Source organism: Balaenoptera acutorostrata, chromosome 19 (assembly GCF_949987535.1).
Source record: "Balaenoptera acutorostrata chromosome 19, mBalAcu1.1, whole genome shotgun sequence".
Classification (NCBI taxonomy): Eukaryota; Metazoa; Chordata; class Mammalia; order Artiodactyla; family Balaenopteridae; genus Balaenoptera; species Balaenoptera acutorostrata.
The window spans coordinates 50,327,005-50,354,730 of record NC_080082.1 but is presented as its reverse complement, the minus strand read 5'-3'; the positions used below and the strand labels follow the sequence as shown (position 1 = coordinate 50,354,730).

The 27,726-nt window shown below is 53.3% G+C and overlaps 3 protein-coding genes, 1 long non-coding RNA gene and 2 other non-coding genes across 13 annotated transcripts; 3 read left to right on the top strand and 3 right to left on the bottom strand.

The window, feature by feature from the left end:
* The first annotated feature begins 156 nt into the window (after positions 1-156).
* On the top strand, positions 157-12,652 carry CLIP3 (CAP-Gly domain containing linker protein 3). Its single transcript, XM_007165181.3, has 14 exons — positions 157-315; positions 632-855; positions 3,870-4,009; positions 4,095-4,188; positions 4,375-4,536; positions 4,932-5,050; positions 5,560-5,796; positions 8,089-8,224; positions 8,371-8,499; positions 9,466-9,609; positions 9,677-9,800; positions 10,008-10,072; positions 10,450-10,522; positions 11,117-12,652. The coding sequence occupies exons 2-14, from the start codon at positions 690-692 to the stop codon at positions 11,169-11,171; spliced, it is 1,644 nt and encodes a 547-aa protein (XP_007165243.1). The 5' UTR covers positions 157-315; positions 632-689; the 3' UTR covers positions 11,172-12,652.
* TRNAR-CCU (transfer RNA arginine (anticodon CCU)) lies at positions 2,759-2,831 on the bottom strand. Its single transcript has one exon. It is a non-coding gene; the product is annotated as a tRNA-Arg (tRNA).
* Positions 7,774-11,119, bottom strand: LOC130705653 (uncharacterized). Its single transcript, XR_009006006.1, has 3 exons — positions 10,962-11,119; positions 10,469-10,620; positions 7,774-8,161 (listed from the first exon to the last, which is right to left on the bottom strand). It is a non-coding gene; the product is annotated as an uncharacterized LOC130705653 (long non-coding RNA).
* On the bottom strand, positions 10,839-10,911 carry TRNAV-AAC (transfer RNA valine (anticodon AAC)). Its single transcript has one exon. It is a non-coding gene; the product is annotated as a tRNA-Val (tRNA).
* A 376-nt stretch (positions 12,653-13,028) lies between the features above and the next one.
* Positions 13,029-18,137, top strand: ALKBH6 (alkB homolog 6). 4 transcript variants are annotated; one of them, XM_007165174.3, is made up of 7 exons: positions 13,029-13,119; positions 13,846-13,928; positions 14,230-14,298; positions 15,637-15,697; positions 16,081-16,232; positions 16,436-16,552; positions 17,716-18,137. In XM_007165174.3, the coding sequence occupies exons 2-7, from the start codon at positions 13,848-13,850 to the stop codon at positions 17,977-17,979; spliced, it is 744 nt and encodes a 247-aa protein (XP_007165236.2). In that variant the 5' UTR covers positions 13,029-13,119; positions 13,846-13,847; the 3' UTR covers positions 17,980-18,137. The 4 variants fall into 4 exon arrangements, with proteins under 4 accessions (XP_007165236.2, XP_028021009.1, XP_057389395.1 ...); XM_028165208.2 differs by having other exon boundaries at positions 16,474-16,552; positions 17,716-17,853; XM_057533412.1 differs by lacking the exon at positions 16,436-16,552.
* Positions 18,138-18,564: 427 nt separating this feature from the next.
* Positions 18,565-22,336, top strand: SYNE4 (spectrin repeat containing nuclear envelope family member 4). 5 transcript variants are annotated; one of them, XM_007165177.3, is made up of 8 exons: positions 18,565-18,696; positions 18,890-19,040; positions 19,540-19,683; positions 19,916-20,110; positions 20,182-20,430; positions 21,216-21,293; positions 21,975-22,022; positions 22,118-22,336. In XM_007165177.3, exons 1-8 carry the CDS (start codon positions 18,569-18,571, stop codon positions 22,316-22,318), a joined length of 1,194 nt encoding a protein of 397 aa, XP_007165239.2. In that variant the 5' UTR covers positions 18,565-18,568; the 3' UTR covers positions 22,319-22,336. The 5 variants fall into 5 exon arrangements, with proteins under 5 accessions (XP_007165239.2, XP_007165240.2, XP_007165242.2 ...); XM_007165178.3 differs by having other exon boundaries at positions 21,975-22,033; XM_007165180.3 differs by having other exon boundaries at positions 20,182-20,440; positions 21,190-21,293; positions 21,975-22,033.
* The last annotated feature ends 5,390 nt before the right edge of the window (positions 22,337-27,726 follow it).

The following is a 27,726-nucleotide window of genomic DNA, read 5'->3' as shown; positions in this document are numbered from 1 at the left end:
TCTCCATGCCTCACATCCTTCTTCGTGGCCATTTCTTCTTCTCCCCATCCTCGGTGTCTATACCCTTCCCACCGCTGCCTCCAGCCTTTTCATCAATGCAAGCAGCCTCGCAGTGTCTCCGCCCCCGCGCCTGGTTGGGGGTGACAGCGCATGCGCCATCAGCGCCCCTCCCTCTCCACCCCCATCCCCCGTCGGCGTCCGGGCCTCGTCCCCTTCTCTCTGTCTCCTTCTCCCCCATCACTTCCCCAGACACTGACACCCCATTACTCCAGTTTCCCCGGTTTCAGCTTTGGTCTCCAGCCCCAGCCACCCGAGGTAAGATGGGTAGAGGGGAGGCCCGCGGAGAAGGGGAGGGGCAAAGCATCCTGCATCCTGAGATAAACAAACCGGGGGAGGGGGCGGCCTAGACTGAGGGCCCTGACGCGGGAGGAGAAGAATGGGGGACTGGCCTGGGGGAAGTGGTAGGCGCTGGGCCCACAAACCAGCGTCCTCTGATGGGTGACTGGCGTCCCTATGATTGCCCAAAATCCAGAGCTGGGGGTGTGGGAGCCACCCGGAGGCCGGGGAGCGTCTGGGGGGCTGAGATTCCGGAGACTGTGGGGCACCCTCTCTAGCTGACCTCTGCCCCCAGGATTTGCCTGAAGGCCACCCCCAACTCTGCACCTGCCCCCTGAGGGCCACCAAGGACCATGACTAAGACAGATCCCGCCCCGATGGCCCCGCCGCTCAGGGCGGAGGGAGAAGAGGAGGAGGAGGAGGATGAGCCTGTCCCAGAGCCCCCCAGCCCCACCCAGGAGCGCCGGCAGAAGCCTGTTGTGCACCCCTCGGCACCTGCCCCCCTCCCCAAGGACTACGGTAACCACACTCCCCACTCTGCAATATGGCCTGGAGCCTTGGGTGGCCAGGGAGGTTTGGCTGAACTCTGCTGGTGGAGATGGTGGGAGGATTCTGGAGGATTTGAAGGTGTTCTGGAGGAGTCCTGGCCCTTGGATTCCACCCCCCCTTCATTAATTCATTCGCCCATTGGAGAATGGAATTGAGATAATCATAATATTTAATTCATGACACATCATTCAGTCATTTAGTCATTAAACAAGCATTTTTGGAAAGCCTGCTATGGACCTAGGAACTGGGGGCACAGCATGGAGCAAGACAGATCTCGTCTTTGCCTAAGAGAACTCACAGGCCTCAATGACAACCACACAAATAAGTATAAAAATATAAGTACATGATTACAAGACATGATGAGAATTGTGTTTGCTAAGAACCGAATTCTGTAAGAGCTTTTTAAGATATGCTTTCCCTGAGGAAATAACATTTGAGGGAGACCCAAGGATGAATTGAGGGTTAACAAGGGAAAAGATCAGGGGAAGGGGGTCCTAGGCAAGGTAACCGCAGGAGTAAAGGCTCTGAGGTAGGAAGATGTGGAGCTGAGAGGGTGGCCTCTTGGAGAAACGGGAAGTGTCTACTCATTCACCAAGCAGTATTTATCCATCACCACTACTCTGTGACAAGCCTTGTGCTAGGAGATGGAGATTTAATGGTGAGCAATCCAGGCATGATCCCTGCTCTCAGGAGAGAAGGCAAGACTAAGCAAGTAACAGGTATATAAATCGGATAAGTTCAGATTAGAGTGAGTGCTATGAAAGAAATAAAAGATGGAGATATAATAGAGAATGGCTAGGGGGCAGCACCTTGAGACAGAGTGGTCAGGGTGGGTCTTCTGACGAGGTGGCATTTAGGCTGAGACCCAGAGCATGAGGAGGAATCAGCCATAGGAGAGCTGGAGAAAGAGTGTTCCAGGCTGTAAGCAGCAAGTGCAAAAACCCTGAGGCAGGACTGAGCTTGGAGCAGAAGGAAAATCCCGGTGTTGCTGTTAGGGAGTGATCGGAGTTGAGATGAGAGGTTGGCAATGGCTAGATCTGGAAGGGCCTTAAAGGCTACTGTGAGAACTCTGGATATATTCTAAGTGTGATGGCGGGGGAGAGCAGTCTGGGGGGAGGGCAGGTCTGATTTATATTTTTAAAAGCTCCCTCTGGCTACTGGGTAGAGAGGGTGGAGCTCAGCCAGAATTAGATATAGGAGGAGGCTTTTAGAAGATGTTGGCTGGGAATCCCCAGCAGCTGTAAGTTCGGAAATGAGGTTCCAAGTTCAGAGAGTAGGCGTCATCAGGATAGGGCAGGAGGGGTGGCATCTGTGGACATGTCACACACTAGAGGTGGGTCAGAGAGGCCATAAGTTGCCTTCAGTCTGATGGAAAAATAAGAACGTTATCTGGGTGTCTAGGGCCGGTATCCACCCTGGGAAACTGGAAAATCTCCACTGGAAATGTGGCTGGTTGTGGCTGGGGCCTGTGGCCTGCTGGGAAGTCAAAGAGTCTAGGGTATCAGCACCCCCATCCCTAGGAATCCTGCTTGTAGAACAAGGAGGGTTTGGTCACAGAATATGAAGGAATCTGAAAATGTGGTCTAGGACAGAGAGAGGGCTAAGGTGGACTCCAAGAGGAACTCGTGTATTTATTAAATTTGTACATTAATTCAGCTAGACTGACAGAGCGCCTCCTGCATGGATAAGGGAGTGAACAAGGCAGCCTGGAAACGTCCTAGTGAGGGGGACAAGCAAGAAAGGAAGAGAATGAGGAAGAAGAGAAAGAGGAAAAGAGGGAGGGAGGAAGGAGTAAACAAGTAATGTTAAGTAGTGATTTTTTTCTTATTTTTTTTTTCTTTTGGCCACGCCGCGTGGCACGTGGGGATCTTAGTTCCCTGACCAGGGATCGAACCCGGGCCCCCTGCACAGGAAGCGCAGTGTCTTAACCGCTGGACCACCAGGGAAGTCCCTAAGTAGTGATATTTTTAAAGAAATGAAAAAGGGCAAGAGATAAAGAAGGGCAGAAGTGCTGATTTAGCCAGGGTGGTCTGGGGAGGCCTCTCTGAAGCCTTAGGAAGATCTCAGGGAAGACGGGCCCAGGCAAGAAAAACAGCAAGCACAAAGCCCCGAGAGAGGAATTTGCCTGGCGAGTTGGAAGGACAGAAGGAGGTCAGTGTGGCTGGAGGGGAATGAGTGAGTGGGAGAGGGTGGAGAACAGACGAGGCCAGTTTGTGCAGGGCCTGTGGGCCAGGGTGAGGATTTGGGTCTGTACTCTGAGTGTGATGGGAGCCAGGGCAGGCTTAGCCAAGGAGAGCTGTGCTGTGACTGGGGTTTTAAAAAGAGCACACAGGCTGCTTCCGGGAGACACCTTCTATGCGGTACTTCCCAGGGCTCTGTGTCATCTGGTCATTCATTTGCTCATCCATTCAGCACGCACTGGGCTCTTGCCTTGTGCCAGCGCTGTGCTGGGTGCTGACGTTACTACAGGGCAACACTCTAAAGGGGGGAGATGGAAGTTCCTCTGGGCACCCCCTGGCTGGCCACAGGTTGGATCCTGCCCATGGATCCATTTTATGTGCACTGCACAGTAATTGAAATTTGGGGAGATTTTTCTTAAAAACCGTGATCTCTGGCTTTCTAATTTCCTTTACCCTGGAGATTTGGCTAAACCATGCCCTGACAGGGCAACATGCGCTAGAGCAGTAGCAGCCCCCTTGGGCATGCAGACTCCTTACCACACTCTTGTTTCATGGGGTGGAGTTTGCTGCTATATGATCTTCCAATTTTTCAAGATACACCAGGCATCCACATTTTTATGTGAAACTTCCTGATTTTGAAACCTCACTCTGGCCACACAGAAAATGCCTGTGGCCCATGTGCCACCAGTTTGAGACTCTGCATTAGAAGGTTTTAAAGGTCTAGAGCTCCTCTGCCTTAGGATGGAAGGAAGGGGGTCAGTCCACAGTTTGCCTGGGGTGACCTTGGACCTCTCACCACCCTAGCCTTCACCTTCTTCGACCCCAACGACCCTGCCTGCCAGGAGATTCTGTTTGACCCGCAGACCACCATCCCTGAGCTGTTCGCCATTGTGCGCCAGTGGGTGCCCCAAGTCCAGCACAAGATTGATGTCATTGGCAATGAGGTGAGAGCGCTGGGGAAGTGAGGGGGGAGAGGAAGGGGTTCCTCATGTGTTTGGGTAACCCTCCCTGGTCCCCTGGTACTCCCAGATTCTGCGTCGAGGCTGCCATGTGAATGATCGTGATGGGCTGACCGACATGACACTGCTCCATTATGCGTGCAAGGCGGGGGCCCACGGAGTCGGTGAGGGTCCAAACCCCCAAACCTAACTCCCACGCCCAACACGCTCAGAACCCCAGCCCTCAGACCTCCATCCTGGACCCACAGCCTAAGATCCCAAAGTGTAGTCCCTGAAGCCCTGGGCCTTCCCCATGTCCTGGGCCCACACTCTGGAGGAGGGGACCCAAGCTGACCTGGGCTGTCGCGCAGGGGACCCTGCGGCGGCTGTACGCCTCTCGCAGCAGCTGCTGGCACTGGGCGCAGACGTGACCCTGCGCAGCCGCTGGACCAACATGAACGCGCTTCACTACGCGGCCTATTTTGACGTGCCGGATCTCGTGCGCGTGCTACTGAAGGGTGCACGGCCCCGAGGTGAGGAGGAGGGGCCGGGCTGGGAGGGGCAGGACCTAGGCGAGGAAGGAGGGCTGGAAGCAGAAGGAGGGTACCCAGGTGTGGGGGGAGGAGACGAGTGAGAAGGCGGGGAAGGCGACTGATGGGGCCTGGCATGGGAGGCCGGGGTGGGAGGCGGGAGGCGGGAGGCGGGAGGCGGGAGGCGCGGGAGAAGGAGTTCAGGGGTCCAAAACGTCAGGGCCTGGCGGGAGCTGGTTGAGAGGGGTGTGGCCGAGGAGGGGCGGGGCTCTGCATCAGAGGCTGCGGGAGGCCCTGGGGCCTGCGGGTTAAGAGATGGATGAAGAGGCTGGAAGGCAGCGGGAGGGCTGGGGTGCTGAGGGCGCTCACCCGGAACCCTCCTCTCACCCACTTCCCAGTGGTGAACTCCACGTGCAGTGACTTCAACCATGGCTCAGCCTTGCACATCGCTGCCTCCAACCTGTGCCTGGGCGCGGCCAAATGTTTGCTGGAACACGGCGCCAACCCGGCGCTTCGGGTACTGCCACCCTGGCCCAGTCCTGTTATCTTCCTTCTCCTTCCTCCCCAACCACTTTCTGGCCAGCAGGCCTCTGCAGAGGATGGGAGCGGGGGAGGGGGCGGGGCAGGACCACTTGAGTTTCTTGAAGCTCTCATTCCCCATTGGCCCAGTTGGACCCTTAACCCGGTACCACAGGAGCCCATTTTCAGTGTTTGTCCTTCACATGGCCCCATTCCGGGCTTGGGGTCTTGGCCCTGAGGGCATGACCTACAGCACTGAAGTGGGACCTTCATTCCCTATTGGCTCCATACTTGACATCCCCAGCCTGAGGTCTCAGGGGTGGACTTCCCTGGGGACCGTGGTCTGTACCTTAATGCCCCACCCCTTCCCATTTCCAAGTTGGCCCAGGGTATGACCTACTCCCACCTCTGCCTCACCTCCTCCCGGGGTCTCTGGGGGCATGGGCTCAGTGGGAGTGCAGCCTATGCTGCTGAGTCTTTGCTCCCTCTCTTCCTGTTGGCCCCCAGAACCGAAAGGGACAGGTGCCAGCGGAGGTGGTCCCAGACCCCATGGACATGTCCCTGGACAAGGCAGAGGCGGCGCTGGTGGCCAAGGAGCTGCGGACGCTACTGGAGGAGGCTGTGCCGCTCTCCTGCACCCTCCCCAAGGTCACGCTACCCAACTATGACAACGTCCCAGGCAATCTCATGCTCAGTGCACTGGGCCTGCGCCTGGGAGACCGCGTGCTACTGGATGGCCAGAAGGTCAGGGACTGGAGCAGGGAAGGGAGGGCAGGACTCAGCCCTCATCCCTCAGAGCTGGGTCTTTGGGCAGAGTGCAGACTCTCCCCTTTGCCTGCCCACCCTCGCAGTCATGCACACAGTATTCATTTCGTCTAACAGTTGTTCTGTGAGTGCCTCCTTTGTGCCCCACCCAAGCTGAGCTCTCAGTCCAAGGGGGAAGGCAGATCCATCTCCTGACAGTGACAACCCGGAGCCGTCGTGGCTCATGAGGAAGCACATGCAGAGTGATCAGTGCAACTCTGCCCCCTTTGGGTCCCCCTGGGCCTTGTGGTTCCCATCCAGGGGCCACTTGTGTTCCCAGAGTGATCAATACTTTGCTCACTTGAAGATGCTGAGGAGCGAGTCAGGAGAAGAGAGGGAGAAGGGGGCCTTAGGGAGGGGGAGCAGGTATAAAGTCCCAGAGGACAGAGAGAATCTTCATTCATCCAAGCATTCCAAGTTTGATTCATTTACCTGGTGTCCCTCAGGCTCCATGCTGGACCCAGCCTGTCCTTGGGGATAAAGGCCTGTGTTAGCCCCAGCCCTGCTCTCGCAGAACTCCATTTCTATTGAGGAAGAGACAGTCAATAAAGTATACCCATAGTTAAGATAATTTCCAGTAGCAACAAAGGCTTTGAAAACCATTAAATGCTTGGATTTAATAAATTGGCCCTGGCTGAGGGCCAAGGTGGTTTTAGCTAAGGTCTTCTGAGAAGGCTTCTCTGAGGAGGTGATATCTGAGCTGAGATGGGAAGGAGCTCACCTTGCAAAAATATGGAGACAGAGGAGACCGCAGGTACAAAGTCCCAGAGGAGGGGAGGGGTAGTGTGACTGGAGGGGAGTTATCTAGGGAGGGTGAAGTGGAGACGTTAGCAGGGGCTGGATCTCACCAAGCCTGCAGGCCACTGGAGTGAATTTGAATTTTGTTTCTTTGTACAGTGAGAAGCCATAAAAGTCACATTTTGTTTCGTAATCAAGAGTTTTGCATGCATCAGTCCCATCTGGAAAGTTTCTGTACATGATCTAATCAAATCAGTTTGACAGTTTTGAAAGCAGGATGGGTTGATTCTCTCCATTTTACAATATAGAAGAGTGTAAGAAGCCCAAGAGGTGAAACTCTTTGTCTGAAGACATGTAATAACAACCTCTGCCTGTAGAGAAGCAGCATAGCACAGTGGTTATGAACTCAGGCTCAGGGATTTGCTCAGGCAGATCTCAGCTTTGCCACTTACCAGCTGTGGGGCCAGTGATTTCACCTCTCTGGGCATCAGTTTCTTCATCTGTAAAATGGAGCTGATAGTACCCACTTGAGGGGGGTTGTTTGAGGTTTATTTTATTTTTTTTTTTAAATTAATTTTTATTGGCATATAGTTGATTTACAATGTTGTGTTAGTTTCTGCTGAACAGCAAAGTGAATCAGTTATGTATATACATATATCCACTCTCTTTTTAGATTATTTTCGAGGTTTAAATTAGTTAAAATGTGTAAAGCCCTTAGAATAGGGCTTGGCTCTTTGTGTGCCAGGCACTGTTCTGATCCCCACACCAACTCTCCAAAGTAGGCACTATTTAGCCCATTTTATAGATAAGGAACTGAGGCTTAGAGCAGTGCAGAAGCCTCACACCAACGATAATAACCACACTCACTGCAGCTAAGCAACTTCACATATATTAAAAATGTTTCCACCAGATAACCAGCCTCTGAGGTGGATTGTTATCCCCATTTTCCAAATGAAACCTAGGCCCCGTGAAGTCCCTTTACCAAAGTTACAGGATAATAATAGTCAACACTTACTGATCCCTTTCTCAGCACCAGGCCCTGTTCTGAGGGCTTTTATGTCTCTATAGCATTCATGTCCAATAGACCTTTTTGTGAGATTGGAAATGTTCTGTGTCTGTGTAGTCCAGTGAAGTAGCCATTAGCCACATGTGGCTATTAAGCACTTGAAATGTGGCTAGTGTGATTGGAGAAATGATATTTTAATTTAATTTTAGTTAATTTAAATTGTCATATGTGGCTAGTGGCCATTTACTGCATCGGACAGTGCAGCTCTGTAACAATCCTGTAAGGTGGGTGAGATTTCTGTTCCCATTTCGCAGATGAGGACGTTGAGGCACAGTACAGTTAAGTTATACAACCAGTGAATGGTGATGTCCAAGCTGAGATTTAAGCCTGGGGCTCCCTCATCCATCCCACCATGCTGCCTGTGTGCCGGTGATCTTATCATGGCCTCTCAAGGTGCACCCAAGCCATATCCTCCCTTGTTTCCTCAGACGGGCACGCTGCGGTTCTGCGGGACCACGGAGTTCGCCAGCGGCCAGTGGGTGGGCGTGGAACTGGATGAACCTGAGGGCAAGAATGATGGCAGTGTTGGGGGTGTCCGGTACTTCATCTGCCCTCCCAAGCAGGGTCAGTCCCACTGGGGCCCAGAAGGATGGTGGTGGGGTCCACTCAGTAGTTCTGATGCTGCTGCTGAGTGCTGGGGTTGGGAGGTGATGGGGGGCGTCAGAGGGCAGAGGCTTGGACAACTCCCAGCCCAGGCTCTGTCCCCCCAGGTCTCTTTGCCTCTGTCTCCAAGATCTCCAAGGCAGTGGACGCACCTCCCTCATCCGTCACCTCCACACCTCGGACTCCCCGGATGGACTTCTCCCGTGTCACTGGCAAAGGCCGCAGGGAACACAAAGGTCAGAGGGGGAGCCCTAAGAGTGATGAGAGCCATTCTTGAGGATATTCTGTGGGTAGCCCAGCTTCTGTGACTCAGTTTCTCCTCAGGCTCAAACTCCCATTTTAGAGGATGACCTCTGAGTTCCTGACTTTTGTGCCTCAGTTTCTCCTTTGACTCAGTACTGGTCCCACCCAGTTCTTGCAAGGACCTGTGTTTTCCCTGCCCCCTATGACTTAGTTTCCCAAACTTAGACCCAAAGGTTTTCTCCCAGTTTTAGGGAAGAATCTACAGGGTTCCTGGCTTTAGTGACTTGATTTATCCTCAGACCTAACTCCCCCCTTCATTTTATTTTTTTATTTTTTTATTTTTTTAAAATTTTATTATTATTTGTTTTTGGCTGCGTTGGGTCTCCATGACTGCGCACGGGCTTTCTCTAGTTGCGGCGAGCAGGGGCTACTCTTTGTCCTGGTGCGTGGGTTTCTCATTGCGGTGGCTTCTCTTGTTGCGGAGCATGGGCTCTAGGAGCGTGGGCTCAGTAGTTATGGCGCACGGGCTTAGTTGCTCCGCGGCATGTGGGATCTTCCTGGATCAGGGATTGAACCCGTGTCCCCTGCACTGGCAAGCGGATTCTTAACCACTGGGCCATCAGGGAATTCCCCCCCTTCATTTTAAAAGGACAGTTTCTGGGTTTCTGACTTCTGAGACTCAGTTTTTCCCTTGGCCCAAATATCCTCAACTTTGAGAAAGAGTTTTGAGGTTCTCTAGGTTCTTGACTTAGTTGTCCCTCAGGCCCAAAGCCCCCACCCCCAGTTCTCTGGCAGCTGGGATTGTTTCCTTTCAAGCCCACCCCCCAGCCCCATTTCAGAGGAAGGCTCATCTCGTTTGAGCCAGGACAGTTTCTACCTTGTGGCTTTCTGGGTGACACGGGGCCCCCAGGGCTGGCATCTGGAGGCCTCACCCTCACCCCTTGTCCCCTCCCCGCCAGGTAAGAAGAAGCCCCCATCATCCCCGTCTCTGGGCAGCCTGCAGCAGCGTGAAGGAGCTAAGGCTGAGGTTGGAGACCAAGTCCTCGTCGCAGGCCAGAAGCAAGGGATCGTGCGTTTCTATGGGAAGACAGACTTTGCCCCAGGTGAGGATAGCTATCTGGGCTGGGGGCAGGCAGGGCTTTGAGGCATCCTGACACTCTCCTGTTGCAGGTTACTGGTACGGCATAGAGCTAGACCAGCCCACCGGCAAGCATGATGGCTCTGTCTTTGGTGTCCGGTACTTCACCTGCCCCCAACGGCATGGAGTCTTTGCACCAGCATCTCGAATTCAGAGGTGAGCCCAAACTCTGGTCACAACTCAGGGCACCACCCAGAATCCTGATCCCCCGCTTGGATGTCTCCTCCTCTGGGACCAGGAGGACAGTGTGGATATCCACCCCCATACCCTAGCTCTTTCCTCGTAGGCCCCCCGGGGCTCCGCTCCTGGTCAGACCCTGGCCTCTTGTGGCTCTGACTCCTCCCACTCCTCGTGTCTCCCCAGGATTGGTGGATCCACTGACCCCCCTGGGGATAATGTTGGAGCCAAAAAAGTACATCAAGTGACAAGTGAGTTGGGGGCTGGCTGTGGGAGGAGTGTGGATTTGGGGATAGGAGGAAAGGTCTTGGGTCCTCAGGTATATGCTGGTGACAGAATCTCCAGTATTTAACTGGGGACACAGGGTCCAGGAAATGATGAGACAGGATCCCAAAAAGGATGGGTGCTATAGGGATGGGGATGTTAACAAGAAGGCTCTGAGCAGGCACCGGGGACGTGGGTAGGTCTTGGAGGACACAGAATATTATTGACAAGAGGTCTAGATGGCTATTGGGAATGGAGGATATTGGGGACGTGGATAAATATTAATGAAAAAGAGTCTGGGTGGATATTGAGGACAGAGGTGGATCTATCATCCCCTCACCTGAGACCTTGCCCTTCCCTTCAGTGACGCAGCCCAAACGCACCTTCACAACAGTCCGGACCCCAAAGGACATCGCATCAGAGAACTCCATCTCCAGGTACGTAGCAACCCTTGGCCCCTCCTCTCCTGTGGGATATTCAGGGAGAGCCATCCACCAGGCCATTGGACACAGGGGTCTGGAGTTCTGGGTTGGGGCTGGAAATAGAGGTTAGGAAAACATAGGACTAGTTAGCTTACCCAGAAACAGTCTTTAGGGAGTGAGGCCCCATAGTGAATTCTGGTGACTTCATATATATATATATATATATATATATATATATATATATATATATATATATATATATATATATATATGGCTGCGCTGGGTCTTAGTTGTGGCACACGGGATCTTCATCGCGGCATGTGGCATCTAGCTCCCTGACCAGGGATCGAACCTGGGCCCCCTGTGTTGTTAGCACAGAGTCTTAACCACTGGACCGCCAGGGATATCCCTGGTGACTTCAACTTTTAAGGGGCAGGTAAAGGAGGCAGAACACCTTCCGCTCCACGGGAGCCTGAGAGGGCACAGCTGGAGAGACAGAGGCAGAATCCAGAAAGGCCAAATCCCAGACACTTGGGGAAGAGCTGGGCGGTGACAGATCCAGATGCTCTCGCATCCTGCACCAGCGTGTGACACAGTTCTCTTCCCCAGGTTGCTCTTCTGTTGCTGGTTTCCCTGGATGCTGAGGGCGGAGATGCAGTCTTAGAGGCTCTGGACATCTGAGAGAGACACAGAGCCTCCTCTAGCATCTGCTGACACAAGGAGCCCCCGAGTCACCCTGAGATAGAGATTCCCAGTAACACATCCAGAATAGAGACCCCCATTAGCCAGCCCTCGATCACTGAGGCCCCATTATTAACAGATTCCCTCATGATAACCCCCCAAATACAGACCCTATGTTACCCAGAAAGATTCCCTAAGTGTAGTACCTTCAGGCTAGTCCCAACCCCTCAGAGCAGACCCCCCCAATAACAGATTTCCACATCACCCCAAATGACGGTGACTTTCTCTACATAATGCTCCACAGCAGAACATTCCTGAGTCACTAGTCACTGGATCAGAACCCTTCCCTGTTAACAAAGACCCCCCCTCCACCATCAAGTCCCCTTGAAAGAAACACCTCCAGAGCAAGAGTAACAAACCCACATTTAACATCAGTCCCCTCAAGATGTTGTGACCCCCATGGTCACCCCAAACCCCTTACACTGCAATCAGAGACTCCCTCCATTAATGAACCCCCCTGCTCTTACCCCTCAAGAAGAAACCCCCATTAACCAGCCCACTGTCACCCCCAATTTACAGATACCAAAACAGTACTGGAAGTGCTAATTACAGGACCCCCAAGTCTTCCTATCCTCTGCACCCTCAAGAAACCCCCAGTGCCTTGTACGAAGCCCACCCCATGTGGCCCACAGCACCTGTGCTGGCCAGGCTCCCAGAAAATTCTCTATTTTTAAAGTAATTATTTCCCCCTTTGGGGGGACTCCAAAATTTGGAGGTCCCATTCTGGGACTCTGAGGATCCCAAACCCCAGAGTACATGTCCTAAACTCCCCTGTGCCCCCAAGTCCTACAGCCCCTAGGAGACCCCAAAGCCCTTACTCCCAGGATCCCCAAATCATGGAATCCCCAAATCCCCAGGGAATCCCAAATTTAAAAAATCCAATCCCAAGCCCCCAGGAAACCTCAATCATGGAGGTTCTTGTGCCTGGGATGGAGGAGATATGCATCCCGGGCCCCCAGAGCACCTCAAGCCCTATTCATAGGCACCAGGAAACCCCAAACAGGAATTCTCATCCCTGGAAACCAGAGGACTTCAATGCCCTGAGTCCATGGATCTCAAGACACCCAAATTCCAAGAGCACCAGCCCCAAGGGAACCCCAAATCCTCAAGCCTCCATCTCATACATGAGGGGCATCAAGGCCTTGAGGGGATCCCAAATCCTGGAGTGTCCATTTCAATCTACATTCTGGTCACAGGTCCAAAACACCAAATCTAAGTTACTGGCCCTGAAGGACCTCAGAGCACCCTGGCCAGACTAACAGCCCGACGGAGACCCTGAAGGCCCAGGGGTCCAGGGCAGACCTGGGGCCCTGAAAACCAAGGACAGCTCACGACTGCCCCTTCACTGCATGTCCCCAAACTCAGCATGACCCCTACCCCCTTCAATAAAGACGTTTCTACGGCTCTCTGTGTTGGGTCGGTGTTTAGGGAGTTACGGCCCTGCCTCTGTACCCTTGCTGGGTACAGCAATCTCGTATCCCTGCGGCTTTATATAGGATGGCCTAACCTGCGGGGAGTCCTTCCAACCACCGCGTTTTTCCTGCGGCCGCCACGGCTGCCCCTCCTGTCTGGGCTCTCCGCAGCGTGGACAGGTTCCGTTCTGGAGCTCTGATTGGTCGATGCCAGACGAAGACCCGTCTCTGAAGGGGCCCCAGTGGCTCAGAGGCCGGGAGGCACAGCCTGTCACCGAACGAGGGTGAGGGGGCGGAACAATAGTGTGTGAGAGCGCCGATTGGGTGGAAGGAGGAGCCTTAAAGCCTTTGAGAATTCCCATTGGTCTGAGGATTCCTGCGTCGGCCATGTGGGTCGGAAGTGGCTGGGAAGGGAATGGGGGTGTTGAATTTGGATTTTGGAGGGGTCACTGGTGGACGGTCAGTTTGGGGCGCCGAGGGCGGAGATGGGGGTCCAAGAGGGCTGAGAGTGGGGATCCGGGGAAGCTCAGATGGGAGTCCGAGGAAGCTAAGAGTGTGGGGTTCTAGAAGACAGAGACGGGGGAACCAAGGGGTTCAGGGAGGGAAGGTGTGAGAGGGGTCAGGCTCAGGGTCAAAGGTCCAAGGGTGCTGCAGGGAAGGGGCGCTCGGGAAGAGAAGTCTGAGGGGAGTCTAGAGTGGGGAGGATACAAGGAGACTGAAAATGGATGTGTCTGAGGAAGCTTAGACTGGGGACCTCGAATATTGTTAGAGAGCCGGGCTCAGGATTGCAGGTCTGAAGTTTTTAGGATGAGGTTTCAAATCAAGGTGTTTAAAGGGGGTCTGGGGTGCAGCCCTGGGGGATAGGTGTGGAGCTCTTAAGAAAGGCTGCCAGTGGAGTCTGAGGTTGTTCTCTGTAGAGGCTTGAGAGGGCAAACATGTGTAGTTTGATGGGTATTTGGTGGATGGTTTGGGGGGAGTATTGTGGGTGCTCACTGTGTCTGGGCAGGGAGCCTAGGGGTGCATTGGGTAGCTTTTGAGATGCTGAGGACGTCTAGGTTTTAGAAACCAAGTGAATTTCACTAGAGGGCTGAGGTGAGGCCCTGGCCCATGATAAGAGCAGAAAGCTGGATCACAGTCTGAGGGTGGGAGGCTTGGTGACTTCAGCATGTTCTCCCCTCCCCACAGGAATGACCGGGTACACGGACTTGATGTCAATGGAGGATCAGGACGCCAGGGTTCCAGCTCTGGAACCATTCAGGGTGGAGCAGGTTGTCAGGACTGGGGGTGCAGAGGGTGAAGGTGGGGACTAGAGGGCGGGAGATAGAGTGGGGATAGGCAGGCTGACTCCTGGGTTTGTGGGCTGGGACTGCCCCCTTCCTCTCAGTTCATCCTTACCCTCAGGGTCTAGCCCTACCCTCACCCCCACCTCCCCATCCCCCAAATAGCCATTGGTCCCTCGCCTGTCTGGGGACATCCTGAACTATGCTCCAGAGGAGGGGCTGCTCATGGATGGTAGCACCCCTGTGTGGATGCAAAGGTCACACCTTCAGGGGGATCTCTCTATCCTAGGCACCACCTGTAATCTACTATGTCCCTGACTTCATCTCCAAGGAAGAGGAGGAGTATTTGCTTCGACAGGTGACCTGTTTTCCCCTCTTCCCAGAACCCTCTTCAACCCCCAGTTCTCGTGGGAGAGCCCGAAAGGTCACAGTGAAGATCCTGGCAGGAGGGAGAGTGCCACCTGGCACCCATCCCTCACCACCTTCCCTATTCCTTTCTCAGCACCTGCTGGGGCCTGTCAGAAAGGGCTTTTCCCAGGAAGCTTAGGGGAAACCAAACTGATTTTTGTTTTTTTTGGCTGCGCCATGCGGCTTGTGGGATCTCATTCCCCTAGGGATTGAACCTTGGCCATGGCAAGGAAAGCGCCGAATCCTAACCACTAGACCACCAGGGAACTCCCCAAACTGATTCTTAGAAAGATGGTGGTTATTATGGAGCTCAGACTCCCTGTGCTAAGACAGCCCTATCCGGCTACCTTAGAGAGAAGGAGGTTATAACATAGGCTGAGATATAGCCCAGTTAACTCCCTTGAGATTTGGGGAATGAAGAATTTACAGTGTTCAGATTTCTGTGCTGAGATAACCCAGGCCTCAGAATGTTAAACGCTTCCCTGTGCTGATAGCTCAGCATAGACCCAGAGTCTTGGGAACAAGGTTACCAAGCACAGACCACCTGTGTTAGATAGCCCAGTCTGAACTCTATTCTTAAGGTCTGGGGAAAGGAGAATTTTACAAAGCTCAGAGTCTGTGCACTGGGATAGCCCTTTGCAGCCCCAGAGCCTTGGTTATAGAGCACAGATCTTCCCTGCGCTATCCCAACTAGTCCTGTCTAGTTTGAGTCCCAGGAATGAGTTAGCTCCAAAACTCAGACTCTCATACTGAGACAGCCGATTCCAGCCCAATAACAATGAAGGAAATAAGGAGATTTCTTAGATTTCTTTGAGATAACCCTTTTTAGACCCTTGGGGTCTTGGCAGTGGAGAATTTTCAACGTACTCTCTTGGCTATACTGAATAGCCCAGTTTAGCACGTTTTCTCCCCCAGGCAAGAGGAACAGGAGGTTCCAGGACTCAGACTGTGCTGACATAGCCCAGGAATCAGGAAATTACAGACTGCAGACTGTTTGCTGGGCTGAAAGAGCCCAACCCAGCCCAGAGCTCTGAGTAGATTCAGACCCTGATTGTCACTGCCCTGGTTCCCTCCCTCAGTCCCTAGACACAGGGGGGCTTTGAGGCCAGTGGCGTCCACAGGGGGAAAGGGCAAAGAACAAAATCCTGGGAACACTATCTCAGAGAATGATCCCACAGACACTGAGATGACCCATTTCCACCCTAGGTGAAAACCCCTATGTTGGCCTGGGTGGGAGAATCAGAGAGGGTGGTCCTGGTAAAGGACTGACCCCCTTCCCACCTCCCAGGTCTTCAATGCCCCAAAACCAAAGTGGACCCAGCTCTCCGGGAGGAAGTTACAGAACTGGGGTAAGTGTCTCCGGCTGTGGGCTAAGTGTCTTTAGGGCTGGGGACTGGGGTAGGCAGCTCAGGTTGGATAGTCTCAGGACATTGAGGCGTTGGGGTGCGGGGGGGAGGTCCTTGAGGGTTCAAGGGGTCCCAAGGGCCAGGAGGATTCTGAGGGGTCAGTGGAGGTCCTGAGGGCTTAGGGATTTCCTGATGAGTTGGAGGGTATCTCTAGGGGTTTGGAGAAGTCAGGAAACCTTTGAGGGGTGGAGTGGTGATCTCCAAAGAGTTAGGGGTCCCCGAGGAGGTCAGAGTGCCACCAACCACTGGGATATCCCTAATGGGGGCTCCACATGCCAGAGCTCCTTGGTTGGGTGCCCTCAGCACCCCATTCCCCCCCCCCCCAGGTGGGCTCCCCCATCCCCGGGGGATGGTTCCTGAGCGGCTGCCACCGTGGCTCCAGCGTTACGTGGACAAAGTGTCTGACCTCAGCCTTTTTGGGGGTCTCCCAGCCAACCACGTCCTTGTGAACCAGTATCTGCCTGGGGAGGGCATCATGGTAACCACTCTCTCACCCCGACCCCCAGACCTCGGATCCACCATGGGGCAGGGCATCGTGTCGACCCACATCCACTCTTATTAAGCAGCCACATACCCCAACCAAACACTCACCTCCCTGTCCCCAGCTGGGAGCCCCGCTTTCACCTGAGGGTGGGGGGGTGTGGACTCCTGCCCTGTCCAGCCCTGGTACCCACTCCCCAGCCCCACGAGGATGGGCCACTGTACTACCCGACTGTCAGCACCATCAGCTTGGGCTCCCACACCATGCTGGACTTCTACGAGCCTCGGCAGCCAGAGGATGATGACCCGACAGAGCAGGTGGGCCCTGAGACGTTGCCCCAGCCGCCTGTGGGCACTCTGACACCCCATATCCTCTAAGAGGCCCCAATCCCACCTGCCTGCGGGGTACCCCTGATACCCTTCCAGACATCTTCCTCTGTCCCCTCATGGAGGGCACCCACATCCGCCCAGATGCCCAACCCATCTGCCTGCAGGGTGCCCTAGAAATCACTATATCCACGGATACCCCAATACCCCCATCTGCTGAGTGAATATCCTGACATCCTACAAATCCCCTGGCTCCACACATTCAGAGCGCTCCAATACCGCATGCAGGGCTCCCCAGTTCTCCAGTAGACACTGATATACTCAGATACCCCAACACCAGCCACTCAGGGTTGTCTCTGACATCCTTCCAGACACCCTGACTTTCAGTGGCCACTGCACAGGCACCCCAACACTGACTTCCTACCTCCCACTCCAATAATGTGATCTGTCATGCAGGACACCCCCAGATTCTCCTTGGCACCTCAACACATGACTCGCTGCTCGAGGGCCCCCAGATATCCTGCCTCCCCTCTGTGTTGCTCATGACAGCAGCTTCCCTGACCTCTTTCTTTGATGTATGTCTGACACCCCAGTGTGCACAGAAACTCCCCTGGACACCCTGACACCAGCTGCTCCTTACGGCTGCCCTTTTTAATCCTACATGCTCCTGGATGCACTGACACCCCCTCCCACTCTGCTGGTGTCCTCAAAACATCCTGATATCCGCACATCCTCCCAGACCACACCTGCTCATCTCTTCCTCCCTTCCTGGCTTCAGCCAAGTCCTCAGCCCAGTTCCACCCAGTTTCCTGGGACCACTGATCCCTCGGTCCCAGCCCCAGCCCCTTGCAGAGCCCAGCTGCAGTTCCCTTAGGCCCTTAGACGCCCCCATCTGCAGCCTAGTCCCCTGCCGAGGGACTGCTGACACCCCCTCACCACCCCGTCTCCACTTCCCTGCAAGCCTGGCCCTGGCCCTGGCCCTGGCCCCGCGGGATTTTCACTCCGAAGCCTCGATCCCTAGGAGCACACTTGCCCCTCAGCCTTCGCCCCTGGGACTCTCTGACCCTCGCCCCCTGAACCCCCAAACCCGCTGACCTCTCGCCCACCCCACTCCTAACTTCTGGGGACCCGCTAACCTTCAACCCGCCCCGCAGCCCCGGCCCCCGCCCCGGCCGGCCACCTCGCTGTTGCTTGAACCGCGCAGCCTGCTGGTGCTCCGTGGCACCGCCTACACGCGCCTCCTCCACGGCATCGCAGCCGCCAGCGTAGACGCGCTGGACGCCGCCTCCCTGCCGCGCAACGCAGCCGCCTGCCCCTCGGCGCAGGCTGGAGCCCGCCTGGTCCGCGGCACCCGCGTCTCGCTGACCATCCGCCGCGTACCCCGCGTGCTGCGCGCTGGCCTCCTGCTCAGCAAGTGACGCCTGGACCCAGGACCCGCTCGGATTCCCGAGCTCTCGCCTGCTCCGGACTGCTGGCGCCCTGTGGGCAGAGGGAGTTCCCCCCGGGTTATTTTCCCAGTACCTGTGAGGGAACCACAGGAAAAGGCCCCATTCCAAATAAACCACCAACAAAACAATCTTACTCTGGTTTTGGACATTTGGGGGTGGGGGCCCAGATGTTTGGGTTCCTGAGGGGCGCTGCGTCCGGGACCTTAGATGGATGGTGTGGGCTCCCGAGGTCAGATGTTTGGGTCACAGAGTGGAGAAGAATCCAGGGCTCTTGAGGGGCAGGGTTATATCTGGAAACCCCTTAGGTGGGTGGAGTGAGCTTGGGAGGTTCAGCTACTGGTCCGCTAGGGAGGAAGGAGTTAAGTGGTGCTACTGTCACCTGAGCTGGGCATCAAATTACCTGGGTCCAGGTTCCTCCTGGAAAGAGGTGGAGCTGAGCCTGGCCCTGGGCTTCGGGCTGCCTCAGGCCTGGGTGAGTCCAACTGAGGAAGTCTGGGAGGATAGGAAAAGGGCTCCTACTGGGGATCCTCACTGACTCTCTGTCCTCAGGCTCCCCAATATGGCCCTGCCCCCATGCCTGGGCCCTACACCCCCCTCAGAGCCCTTCAGCCACCCGCCTGGAGCCCCTAGGGAACTGAACGCATCTGGATGCACCATCTGCTCTGCCTCTGGAGAGGAGAGAATCAGGTACGGGCTGGGGCTTTTGAAACTGTGGTCCCAAAAGGGTGGGGGCAGTAGCAGGGGCCTTTTGAGGGTAGGAGGTATTGTAGCTAAGATCACCTGGGGACATGAGAGACGTAACTGGGGACAGGGGTAGGGTAGGGTGGATAGTGGGCACCTAGGCTCACCCAGGGGCCTGTCAATGCCGCCCCCATCCCAGGTCAGAACAGGCGCAGAAGCTGGGGCAGGACTCCTTGGACCCTCCCGAGCCCTTCCAGGGTGGGCCGAGGGGCACTGAGTCTGCTGCTGGCCTCCCCAGATTGCCAACGCCCCCTTCTCATGAGGACTCGGCTGGGGCCAAACACCGTGAGGTGAGCTGAGGTGAACTAGGCCCCTGTGCCAGCCCCTACCTCCTGTCTGTCTCCCAGGATCTGGCTTCCACACCGGGGATGAGGTGATGATTCTGGAAAAGTGTTGGGCATCTGTGTGGGGAGGGATGCTCTAGACAATGATTCTTTAACTATCACTATTCAGTATTTTACCAACTGAGAGAGAATTATTTTAGAATTGGCCCTGGTGTAGCCCCATTCCTTGTGGGGCTATCCAGCTCCATCACCCTCTCCCTCTCCAGATCCCCAGGCCCTATATGTACAAGTTTCTAGGAGCCTTGAAAACCTGGAGAATTTGAACTAGAGGTTCTCAGGCCTGGCTCCACTGGGAAGTTTCTCTAGGTGGGAGCAACCCTGGTGCAGACCCAGAGATGGACTCTGCTGCAGAGAAGCATCCAGAAGGCAGGAGCCTGGGTGCAGTGGGTGTGGGCCAGGTCTTGGTTGGCTCACTGGCTCTGACTCAGCCCCCTGTGTTCCCCAGCGCCCCATCTCTGGCCGGGAAGTATTGGAGGCTGAGCAGGACAGCCTGCATCTTTGCCTTTTGGGGCTGGGCCTCCGGCTGCAGGACCTGGAGCAAGGCCTGGGGCCCTGGGCATCAGCCCAGAGCAGGATGGTCCAGCTGCAGGTGGGCAGTGGGAAGCCAGGATGTGGGAGGGTGGGCAGGGCCTCAGGAGTGGGTGCCAGCTCCCCAGGGTGGGAAGTGGGTTTATTCCATGTTCCAGGTGTCTGGACGGCAGAGGGGGCGGGGACAGTGACTCCGGGTCTCAGGTCTCTGGTGCCCCTGCTGTGTGTGTATGGAGGTGGGGGGTGGGGATGGGCTGGTGTGGTGTTGGTGATGTCCAACCATGTGTACCCAGGCCCTACAGGCAGACCTGCACGGGGCAGCTGAACGTTTAGATGCACTGCTGGTGTTCGGTGAGGGGCTGGCACAGCGGAGTGAGCCTCAGGCCCGGGCGTCCCTGGAGCAGGTCCTGAGGGCCTTCAGAGCCCACCGAGACAGCATCTTCCGGCAGCTGTGGCGGCTGCAGGCCCAGCTGGTCAGCTACAGCCTGGTATGGCCCACCCTGGCGGTCCCTGGCGCAGGCGCCGATCCCAACCCTCATGACCTCTGTCCTCTGACCAGGTGTTTGAGGAGGCCAGCACACTGGAGCAGGACTTGGAGGCCGAGGGGGACTCAGACGGGACAGGACCTGGTGGGGTCTGGGGGCCCTGGGCACCCAGTAGCCTCCCCACTCCCGCAGAGTTGGAGTGGGACCCGGCGGGGGACGTTGGGGGCCTCGGGCCTTTGGGGCAAAGGACAACCTGGACACCAGGGACTCCCTGTGAGCTGTGTGGCCGCAGGGGCCCCCAGGGCAGGGGACAAAGCCTTGAGGTGAGAGCAGGTGGGGTCACCTCCCCCCAGGCACCCAAGGGACCCTCTGTGTGTCTCCTAGCAGGGCCCTTTTTCCCTTTCGAGGTCTTCATGGCTCTGTCTCTCCCGGTGTCTCTTTTGCTTTTGGTGTCTCAGTGGTCTCCTCCCTCCGTCCCTCTGCCTCTCTTGGCCTCCAGGTGTCTCTGTTGCACCTATATTTCCTCATTTCCTCTCACTCTCTCCCTCACTCACCTCACCACAGCCACACTAGCCTCCTGGCTCTTCAAATATTCCAAATACACTCCCATCTCAAAGCCCTCAGAGGCACACCGAGCTCACATCCTCACTTCATTCCATCCAGTCTCTCCTCAAATGTTACCTCTTCAGAGAGGCCTGCCCTGGCCTCCAAACATTATCACTCCTTATCCTCTTACTTTATTTCCTAACAGCACTTACCACATCTTGACATAATACATTTATTAACTTATGGTCTCTCTCTCTCCTGCTAGAATGTAAACTCAATGGACGCCAGGACTTTGCCTGTTTCCATGCTCACAGTGTCCCCAGCTCCTAGAACAGTACCTGGCATGTAACAGATGCTCATTAAATATTTGTTGAATGAATGAATAAATAATGTCTCTTCTCTTGGTTTCTTTGGATCTGCCCCTCTCTTCATCTCTCCCTGAGGTCTCTCTCTTCCCCCAGAATCTCATCTCTGTGACACTCCCCCTGTCTTGGCCCTTCCCCAACTTTGTGTCTCTTTGTCACTGATTCTCCAAGGACCCCACTTCTCTCTCTCCCCACAGGACATGCTCATGTCAGGCCTCAGCCACCGGAAACACTTAACAGGTCACCGAAGACGATCCCTGCTCCGGAAGTCTCAGGTGAGTTGGTCCTCGGCCAGGTGTATCACTCAGGAATGTTGATGGCAAGTGACAGCAACCCAACCCAAATTGAATTACACACAAAAAAGAGGATGCTATTTTTTTCATGTAACTGAAAAGTCCAGGTGGTGTTGAATTCAAGACCTCAAATACTGTCAGGGCTCAGTCCCTCCCTGTCTTGGGCTCTACTTCTCCAAGGTGGATTCCTTCTCAGCAAAATGGCTGCCCCAGCAGCTACACACTCAGTTCCCCCTGGCTTACCCACCCCAGGAGGCAGCCAAGTTCTAGGGCTGACTCCTGCTTCCCCAGCTTGGGTCATGGCCTACACCCTGAACCAATCACAGTAGCCAAGCTGATGGAGGGCTCTGGTTGGCCAGATCTGGGTCACATGCCTAACCATGGAGGTGGAGTTTTGAGTTCAGGAAAGTAGGGCGGTATGATACCCTTCTCCCCAAATTGAACCACTGTTACCAGGAAAAGGGGGACTGTTTGGAGGGCAGGCACTGACAGACATCCACTATACTTGGAGATATTCCAAGTCCATGCGGGGTCTTGGGGATGGAGGGGGTGCTAGGAAAGGAGGAGAAATAAGCCCAGCTCTGTAGGTCTATGGTAGTAAGGTAAAGACCACATTAAATATCACTTCCACCCATTCTGCTGCTGGCTGTTCTCTACCTTTAGGACAAGATGAGGCAAGTATCTCCCAATGTCCAGGATGTGATGCTGGAGGTAGACCCTGGGTGAGATGCCTGGGAGATGGGTCTGGGGGTAGGGCTCATGGTGGCAGCCCACCCATACATTGAACACTGCATTTCCCTTTGCAGAGCCCCAACTCCTGCATCCAGGCGGCCCCTGACCTTCCTCCTCCTCCTCTTTTTCCTTCTGCTGGTGGGTGCCACACTGCTCCTGCCCATGTCAGGGGGCTCCTGCTGCTCTCCTGCCCGACTGGCCAGGACACCTTACCTGGTGCTCAGCTATGTCAATGGTCCTCCCCCAGTCTGAGTACACAGTCCAGACATATGTAATAAATGGTCACTGTCAAAGGATGTGTCTTAGTCTGTTCGGGCTGCTATAACAAAATAACATAGACTGGTGGCTTATAAACAATAGAAATTGATTTTTCACAGTTCTAGAGGTTGTAAAGTCCAAGATCAAGGTGCCTGTAGATTCAGTGTCTGGTGAGGACCCACTTCCTGGTTCATAGACGGCTGTCTTCTCACTGTATCCGCACATAGAAGAAGGGGTGGAGAATCCTCTGGGGTCTCTTTTATAAGGGCACTAACCCCTTTCATGAGGGCTCCATCCTCATGACCTAATCACCTCCCAAAGGCCTCACCTCCTAATACTATCACTTTGGGGGTTAGGATTTCAACATATGAATTTTGAGGGGACACAAACATTCAGTCTATAGCAGGATGTGTGGGGATATTGGGTGCTTGAGTACTGAGAATCTTGGGTATGGCCCTGGTACATCTAGACAGCCCCGTCCACAGATCCCTTTGCCTTGAGCACAGAACATGGAACTGAATCAGCCCATCTTGGGTTGGGTTCCCCCAGACCCTGAGACAAAGATTCAAGCACAGGTCATTTTTTAGGGAGTTGATCCTAGGCAAATTGATAGGGGAATGGGAAGTGAGCCATGGAAAGGAGTTAATGAGCTGGTTGCTGCTCTGGGCACCTAGAGTGCCATCCCCCTAGGGACCTCTGGGAGACTGTGGGACACACTCAAAGTTGTTCCACCCAAGAGGTGAAGAAGTTGTGGCATATATGTACCAGCTCCCATCTCTCATTGGTTAAGTATTATTCCTGGAGATATTAACTCCCCAGCACTTCCAGCCTCTCCTGCCTGTAAAAGACCCTCAGGCAAAGAGGCACAGGTGCTTGCTACAGGATGCTAGAGTAGGGGTGCAGGTGTGCAGGAGGGGTGCAGGTGATGTTGGTGCTGGGTTGCCGACAGCACTTGCTATAGCCCCTGACCTGCATTCATCCACGTGCTCTGTTCAAACACTCCACATGGTGGGCTCCCAGGCTGGCCATCACTGATGCAGGACTGTGAAAGCCCCCTTCTCCCAGGTCACCATGCTGAATTGAATTGCCAGGGCTCAGTCCTGGAGTCCAGTCCCCAGCCCCAGGTGTCTAAGCTCATCCTCTCCCCAGAGCTTAAGGTATCAGGACAAGAGGTAGAGCAGAACCAGACTCAAGAACAGAGGCAGGAGCCCTGTGCTAGGCTCCTGGATGTGCACTTAAGACAGATCCCTTCTCCTTTAATTCTCACAACCACCCGATGATGTGGCCCCGCTTAACAGAATGGGAAACTGAGGCTCTAGACAGGAAGCCACCAGCCTGAGGCCACACAGGGAGCAAGTGCCTGAAGGCAAACCCACACTGATTTAAAAAGAAATGGGAATCTGTTTTCGTGGGTAACTGAAAAGTTCAGGACTGCAAGCACAGCTGGATCCAGAGGCTCAGTTCTTTCCTCTGTTTTGGCTTCACTCTTATGCGAGTGATCACCAGAGTGCCCCTCAAAACCTCCAAGCCTACATCCCACCAATTTAGCAGCCAATAGGAGAGTTACTCTTCCCTTACAGTTCCAACCAAAGACCCAAAGCCAGTGTCACATACTTCACTGGGGGCTGCAGTCAGCCTTGACTGAACCATGTGTACTGAAAACAGGGGGAGAAGTTCTCCAAAAAAAATCAGGAGCTGTTACCAGAAGGGGGAATGGACACTGAGGGAAGGGGGCAGGAAGCAGCAGATTCTGGGAGTGACTCCAAGTTCGGGGAGAAGTCAGGATGCAAACTTAGATCTGTTCTGTTTCAAATGCCAGGCCAGGTCCTGTCCCTGAGGAGGCATGGTGTTCCTGGGGTTACCAGCAAATGGGACAGGCAGAGTCTTGGGAATATCGACCCAACCGATTGGGTAATAGAGCAAATTCATGCCATTCATTCATTCATTTAATATTGACTGAGTCTGCTATGAACCAGGTCCTGGTCAAGTCAGGCTAAAATCCTGGTCCCTGTGGAGCCGACATTCTAGTGGGAGAAAGCAACAGTAAGTAAAAGAAACAGGTAAAATATGTAATAGGTCAGAGAGTGGTTAAGTGCTAAGGAGAAAACTAATGTGGGCAAGGGCAAAGGCAAAGGGGGAGGGGTACAATTAGGATGGTTAAAGAATCAGGGAGACAATTATATCATTATGCTATAATTAAGTCATTATACCAAATTGCAGTGAGAACACAAACCAGGGGGACTCCTAGAGGGGTGCTGTCCAACAGAAATATAATGTGAACCACAAATATAATTTAAAATTTCCTAGCTGTCACAGTAAAACCGTAGAAACAGGTGAAATTAATTTTAATTTAATTTATACTCTAACGCAACATATCCAAAACATTATCATTTCGATATGTAATCAATATAAAAATAATGAGGTATTTTACAATCCTTTTTTCTTACTAAGTCTTTGAAATTTGGTGTGTTTTATACTTTATAGCATATCTCAATTCAGATGCTTAATTTTCAATGCATAAAATGAAATGTAGTGCTACCAAAACAATACAGCTGTGTTTAATGACAAAATATTTTACACTGCTACAGTTTAAAATTTTAAGTTACTTAGAATTTATAAAGTTAAAAAAAATTCCCCAGTTGCACTAATCCCATTTCAAATGCTCAAGTCACAGGTACTTCCCAGATACCATACTGGACAGTACAGGCCTGGAGGAAGAGTATTCTAGGTAGAGGGGACAGCAAGTGCAAAGGCCCTGAAGTAGAAGTGTGCTTGGCACGTGGGAAAGCCAGTGTGGTTGGAGGGGGGGAATGGAAGGAGGTAAGGTGAGAGAGGCAGTAGGGCCAGATCAGGTGAGGCCTTGTGGACCACAGTGAGGACTTCTAGTCTGAGTGAGATGGGCACTGGAGGGGCTTTTGTTGTTGTTGTTTTCAGCTTTCATTCTGATAATTTTTGAACTTTTACAAAAGGAGAAGGAACAGCATTACAAGTCCTTGTGAACTCGTCACTGGCTCCAAATATTATCAACTCAGGGCCAATCCCGTTTAATGCTCCCAGGTGCTCACTCCCCTCTTCCTAGTTACTACTTTGAAGTCAATTCTAGACATCGTATCTTTTTTTTCACCAGCAATTCATGGACCATCTCCAGAAGATCGATTCTGTTTTAAAATTTAATCACGAAATTTCCTGGGGTCCAGTGGTTAAGACTCCACGCTTTCATTGCCGAGCTCACGGGTTCGATCTCCGGTCGGGGAACTTAAGATCCCGCAAGCTGTGCCGCGCGCGCAACCCCCCACCCCTGCAAAAAATCTAATCACAACGCTCTTACTACTATAAAAAAAATTCTAGTCATTCCTCCACATCATTTACACCTAGGATGTCACTATTTGAGGGAGGGAGCTGAGCAGGAGTGCTGGCAACTTGGGGGTGTGGCTGGCTCCTCATCCTCATCAGGTACTGTGAATTTCCCAGAATTCCCCAAGGCCCCACTGGGCCACCTCATGCACCTGGTCGCCCCTTTGGGACCACTGAGCTTGTGACCCAAGACAGGAACATATTCTAGTGACCCATCATTCCCAATAGGGTGGAGATCAGAATCTGTAAGGAAGAGCAGATATTATTTCAAAGGTCAGAAATTTAATTTAAATTGATTGCTAAATCTGTGAAGAAGGTATGCATGAGAGATTTATAAAGTCTCAGAAGATACAGGCTTTACTCTTCTCAAATCTCTTGTAAAAATGTATCCTCTGTGTTTAGATCTCTGGTGCCCAAAGAGGAATGACCAGTGATATGACCATTGTCTTTTTTGCAACTTTTTGTTTTGTTTCAAATTACTGAAAAGCTTTAAGATGAGTACAACAAACCCCCATATACCCTTTATCCACATTCACATAAAATGTTAACATTTTACCCCATGGGCTTCACCATTCACACTCTCACTAATATATATGTGCACATATTTTGGAACCATTTGAGAGTAAGTTGTAGACATGATACTCTTAATTCCTAAATACTTCAGTGTATAGTTCTTAGGATCAAGGACACTCTTATACAACTAGAGTACAGTTATTGGAATCAGGAAATTTAAAAACTCAATTCAAGTCTATTATTAACCCACAATCCATATTCCAAGCTCCTTAAGTCCTTTATAGCAATTTTCTTAGATCAGGAGATTCTTTAACAGACAGGTTGAGAAGCACTGACCCTGTGCCTTAGAAGAGAGAAAAACACAGCAGTAGACACAGAGATTACCAACGGGGGCGGGGGGGCTTTAATGTCAGCACATTCTGAGCCAAGGACTTCAGTGAGGTGGTTTATTTGGGATGTGACCCCAGGAGGAAGGAGTTAGGGAGTGGAGAGAGTGAGACAGGGCAGGGGAAAATCAAAAAACGTGCTCATGGAGTGATAGCCACTGTGAGCAACTGGGGCTCAGTCCCATGGGGGAAGCTCGTAGAACACATTTCACTTGTCCCACCAGACAACAGGCACTTATCCAGTGACTGCTGTCCCCCACAGGCTGTAGTTTGCTCCTAAGGGTATTAACCCACCCCCCATAATTCCCCGAAAGCCCTCAAGCAGAGGAGCAGAGATGCAGGGGCTCAGAGCAGGAAGCTGGCAGCCTTTTGGGAACCCTCCTCTGCAGCTACAAGTGGGGTTGGGACATCATCATCTGCTGCCACATGTATTTAATTCACTGTATCACTGTAACAGCCACAGGAGGGAGGCACTATTAGTATGCCCATTTTGCAGATAAGGGTGTTGAGGCACAAAGAGGTTAAATCACTTGCCTCCGATCACGTAATCAGTAAGCGTTGAAATTGCGATTCAAACCTAGGCATTCCAGTTCCAGGGTCCATGCTCTTAATCACTGCTCACTCACCTACAACCTCCTCCCTCAAATCAGGCAATCCCCTCCCTCATCCTCTCTACCAGACAAACTCCATTCCTCTGTAATACCCGAGTGAATGTCTCCCTTCCTGACCAGGATACCCAGCCCCAGTGAGAACTCGATCATTGCCTGCAGCCCTTCCAGAAGCTCCCATCCTGGAGCTTACTAAGGCTCAAGATCTTGGAGCCAGGAGTGAGCAAGAGGAAGAGGAGGGAGATGCAGGTGGAGATGTAATGGGGGCTGGATGGGTAGGACTTAACCCCTTAAGCCACTTTCAAGACTTTGGCTTTTACTCCGAAATGGAGTCAGGCCAGGATTAACAGCATCACCCTGGTGAAAGAAACTGAGGCACAGAAATGAACATGGCAGTGGAGGCCAAGTACCAACCAGAGACAAAGCTGAAGTAGAAGCCACTTGCGCGAACAGCACAGCCTGTGCTCTGGGGCACTCCAGGCCCCAGCATTTCTCCCCCTGCCCTCTCCAGGCCTTTACCCACACTGGTCCCCCTGCTTAGAAGCCTATCCCTACATTCTGGCA

Bases quoted from the DNA above. Each gene is read 5' to 3' on its own strand.
- CLIP3 (XM_007165181.3), top strand. From the start codon at position 690: ATGACTAAGACAGATCCCGCCCCGATGGCCCCGCCGCTCAGGGCGGAG. The intron at 5,051-5,559 runs GTACTGCCACCC...GTTGGCCCCCAG, and splicing joins GCGCCAACCCGGCGCTTCGG to AACCGAAAGGGACAGGTGCC. The intron at 8,225-8,370 runs GTCAGTCCCACT...CTGTCCCCCCAG, and splicing joins CATCTGCCCTCCCAAGCAGG to GTCTCTTTGCCTCTGTCTCC.
- SYNE4 (XM_057533368.1), top strand. From the start codon at position 18,569: ATGGCCCTGCCCCCATGCCTGGGCCCTACACCCCCCTCAGAGCCCTTC. The intron at 18,697-18,889 runs GTACGGGCTGGG...CCCCCATCCCAG, and splicing joins TCTGGAGAGGAGAGAATCAG to GTCAGAACAGGCGCAGAAGC. The intron at 19,684-19,915 runs GTGGGCAGTGGG...ATGTGTACCCAG, and splicing joins GCAGGATGGTCCAGCTGCAG to GCCCTACAGGCAGACCTGCA.
- ALKBH6 (XM_007165174.3), top strand. From the start codon at position 13,848: ATGACCGGGTACACGGACTTGATGTCAATGGAGGATCAGGACGCCAGG. The intron at 13,929-14,229 runs GTTGTCAGGACT...TCTCTATCCTAG, and splicing joins AACCATTCAGGGTGGAGCAG to GCACCACCTGTAATCTACTA. The intron at 16,553-17,715 runs GTGGGCCCTGAG...CCCGCCCCGCAG, and splicing joins ATGATGACCCGACAGAGCAG to CCCCGGCCCCCGCCCCGGCC.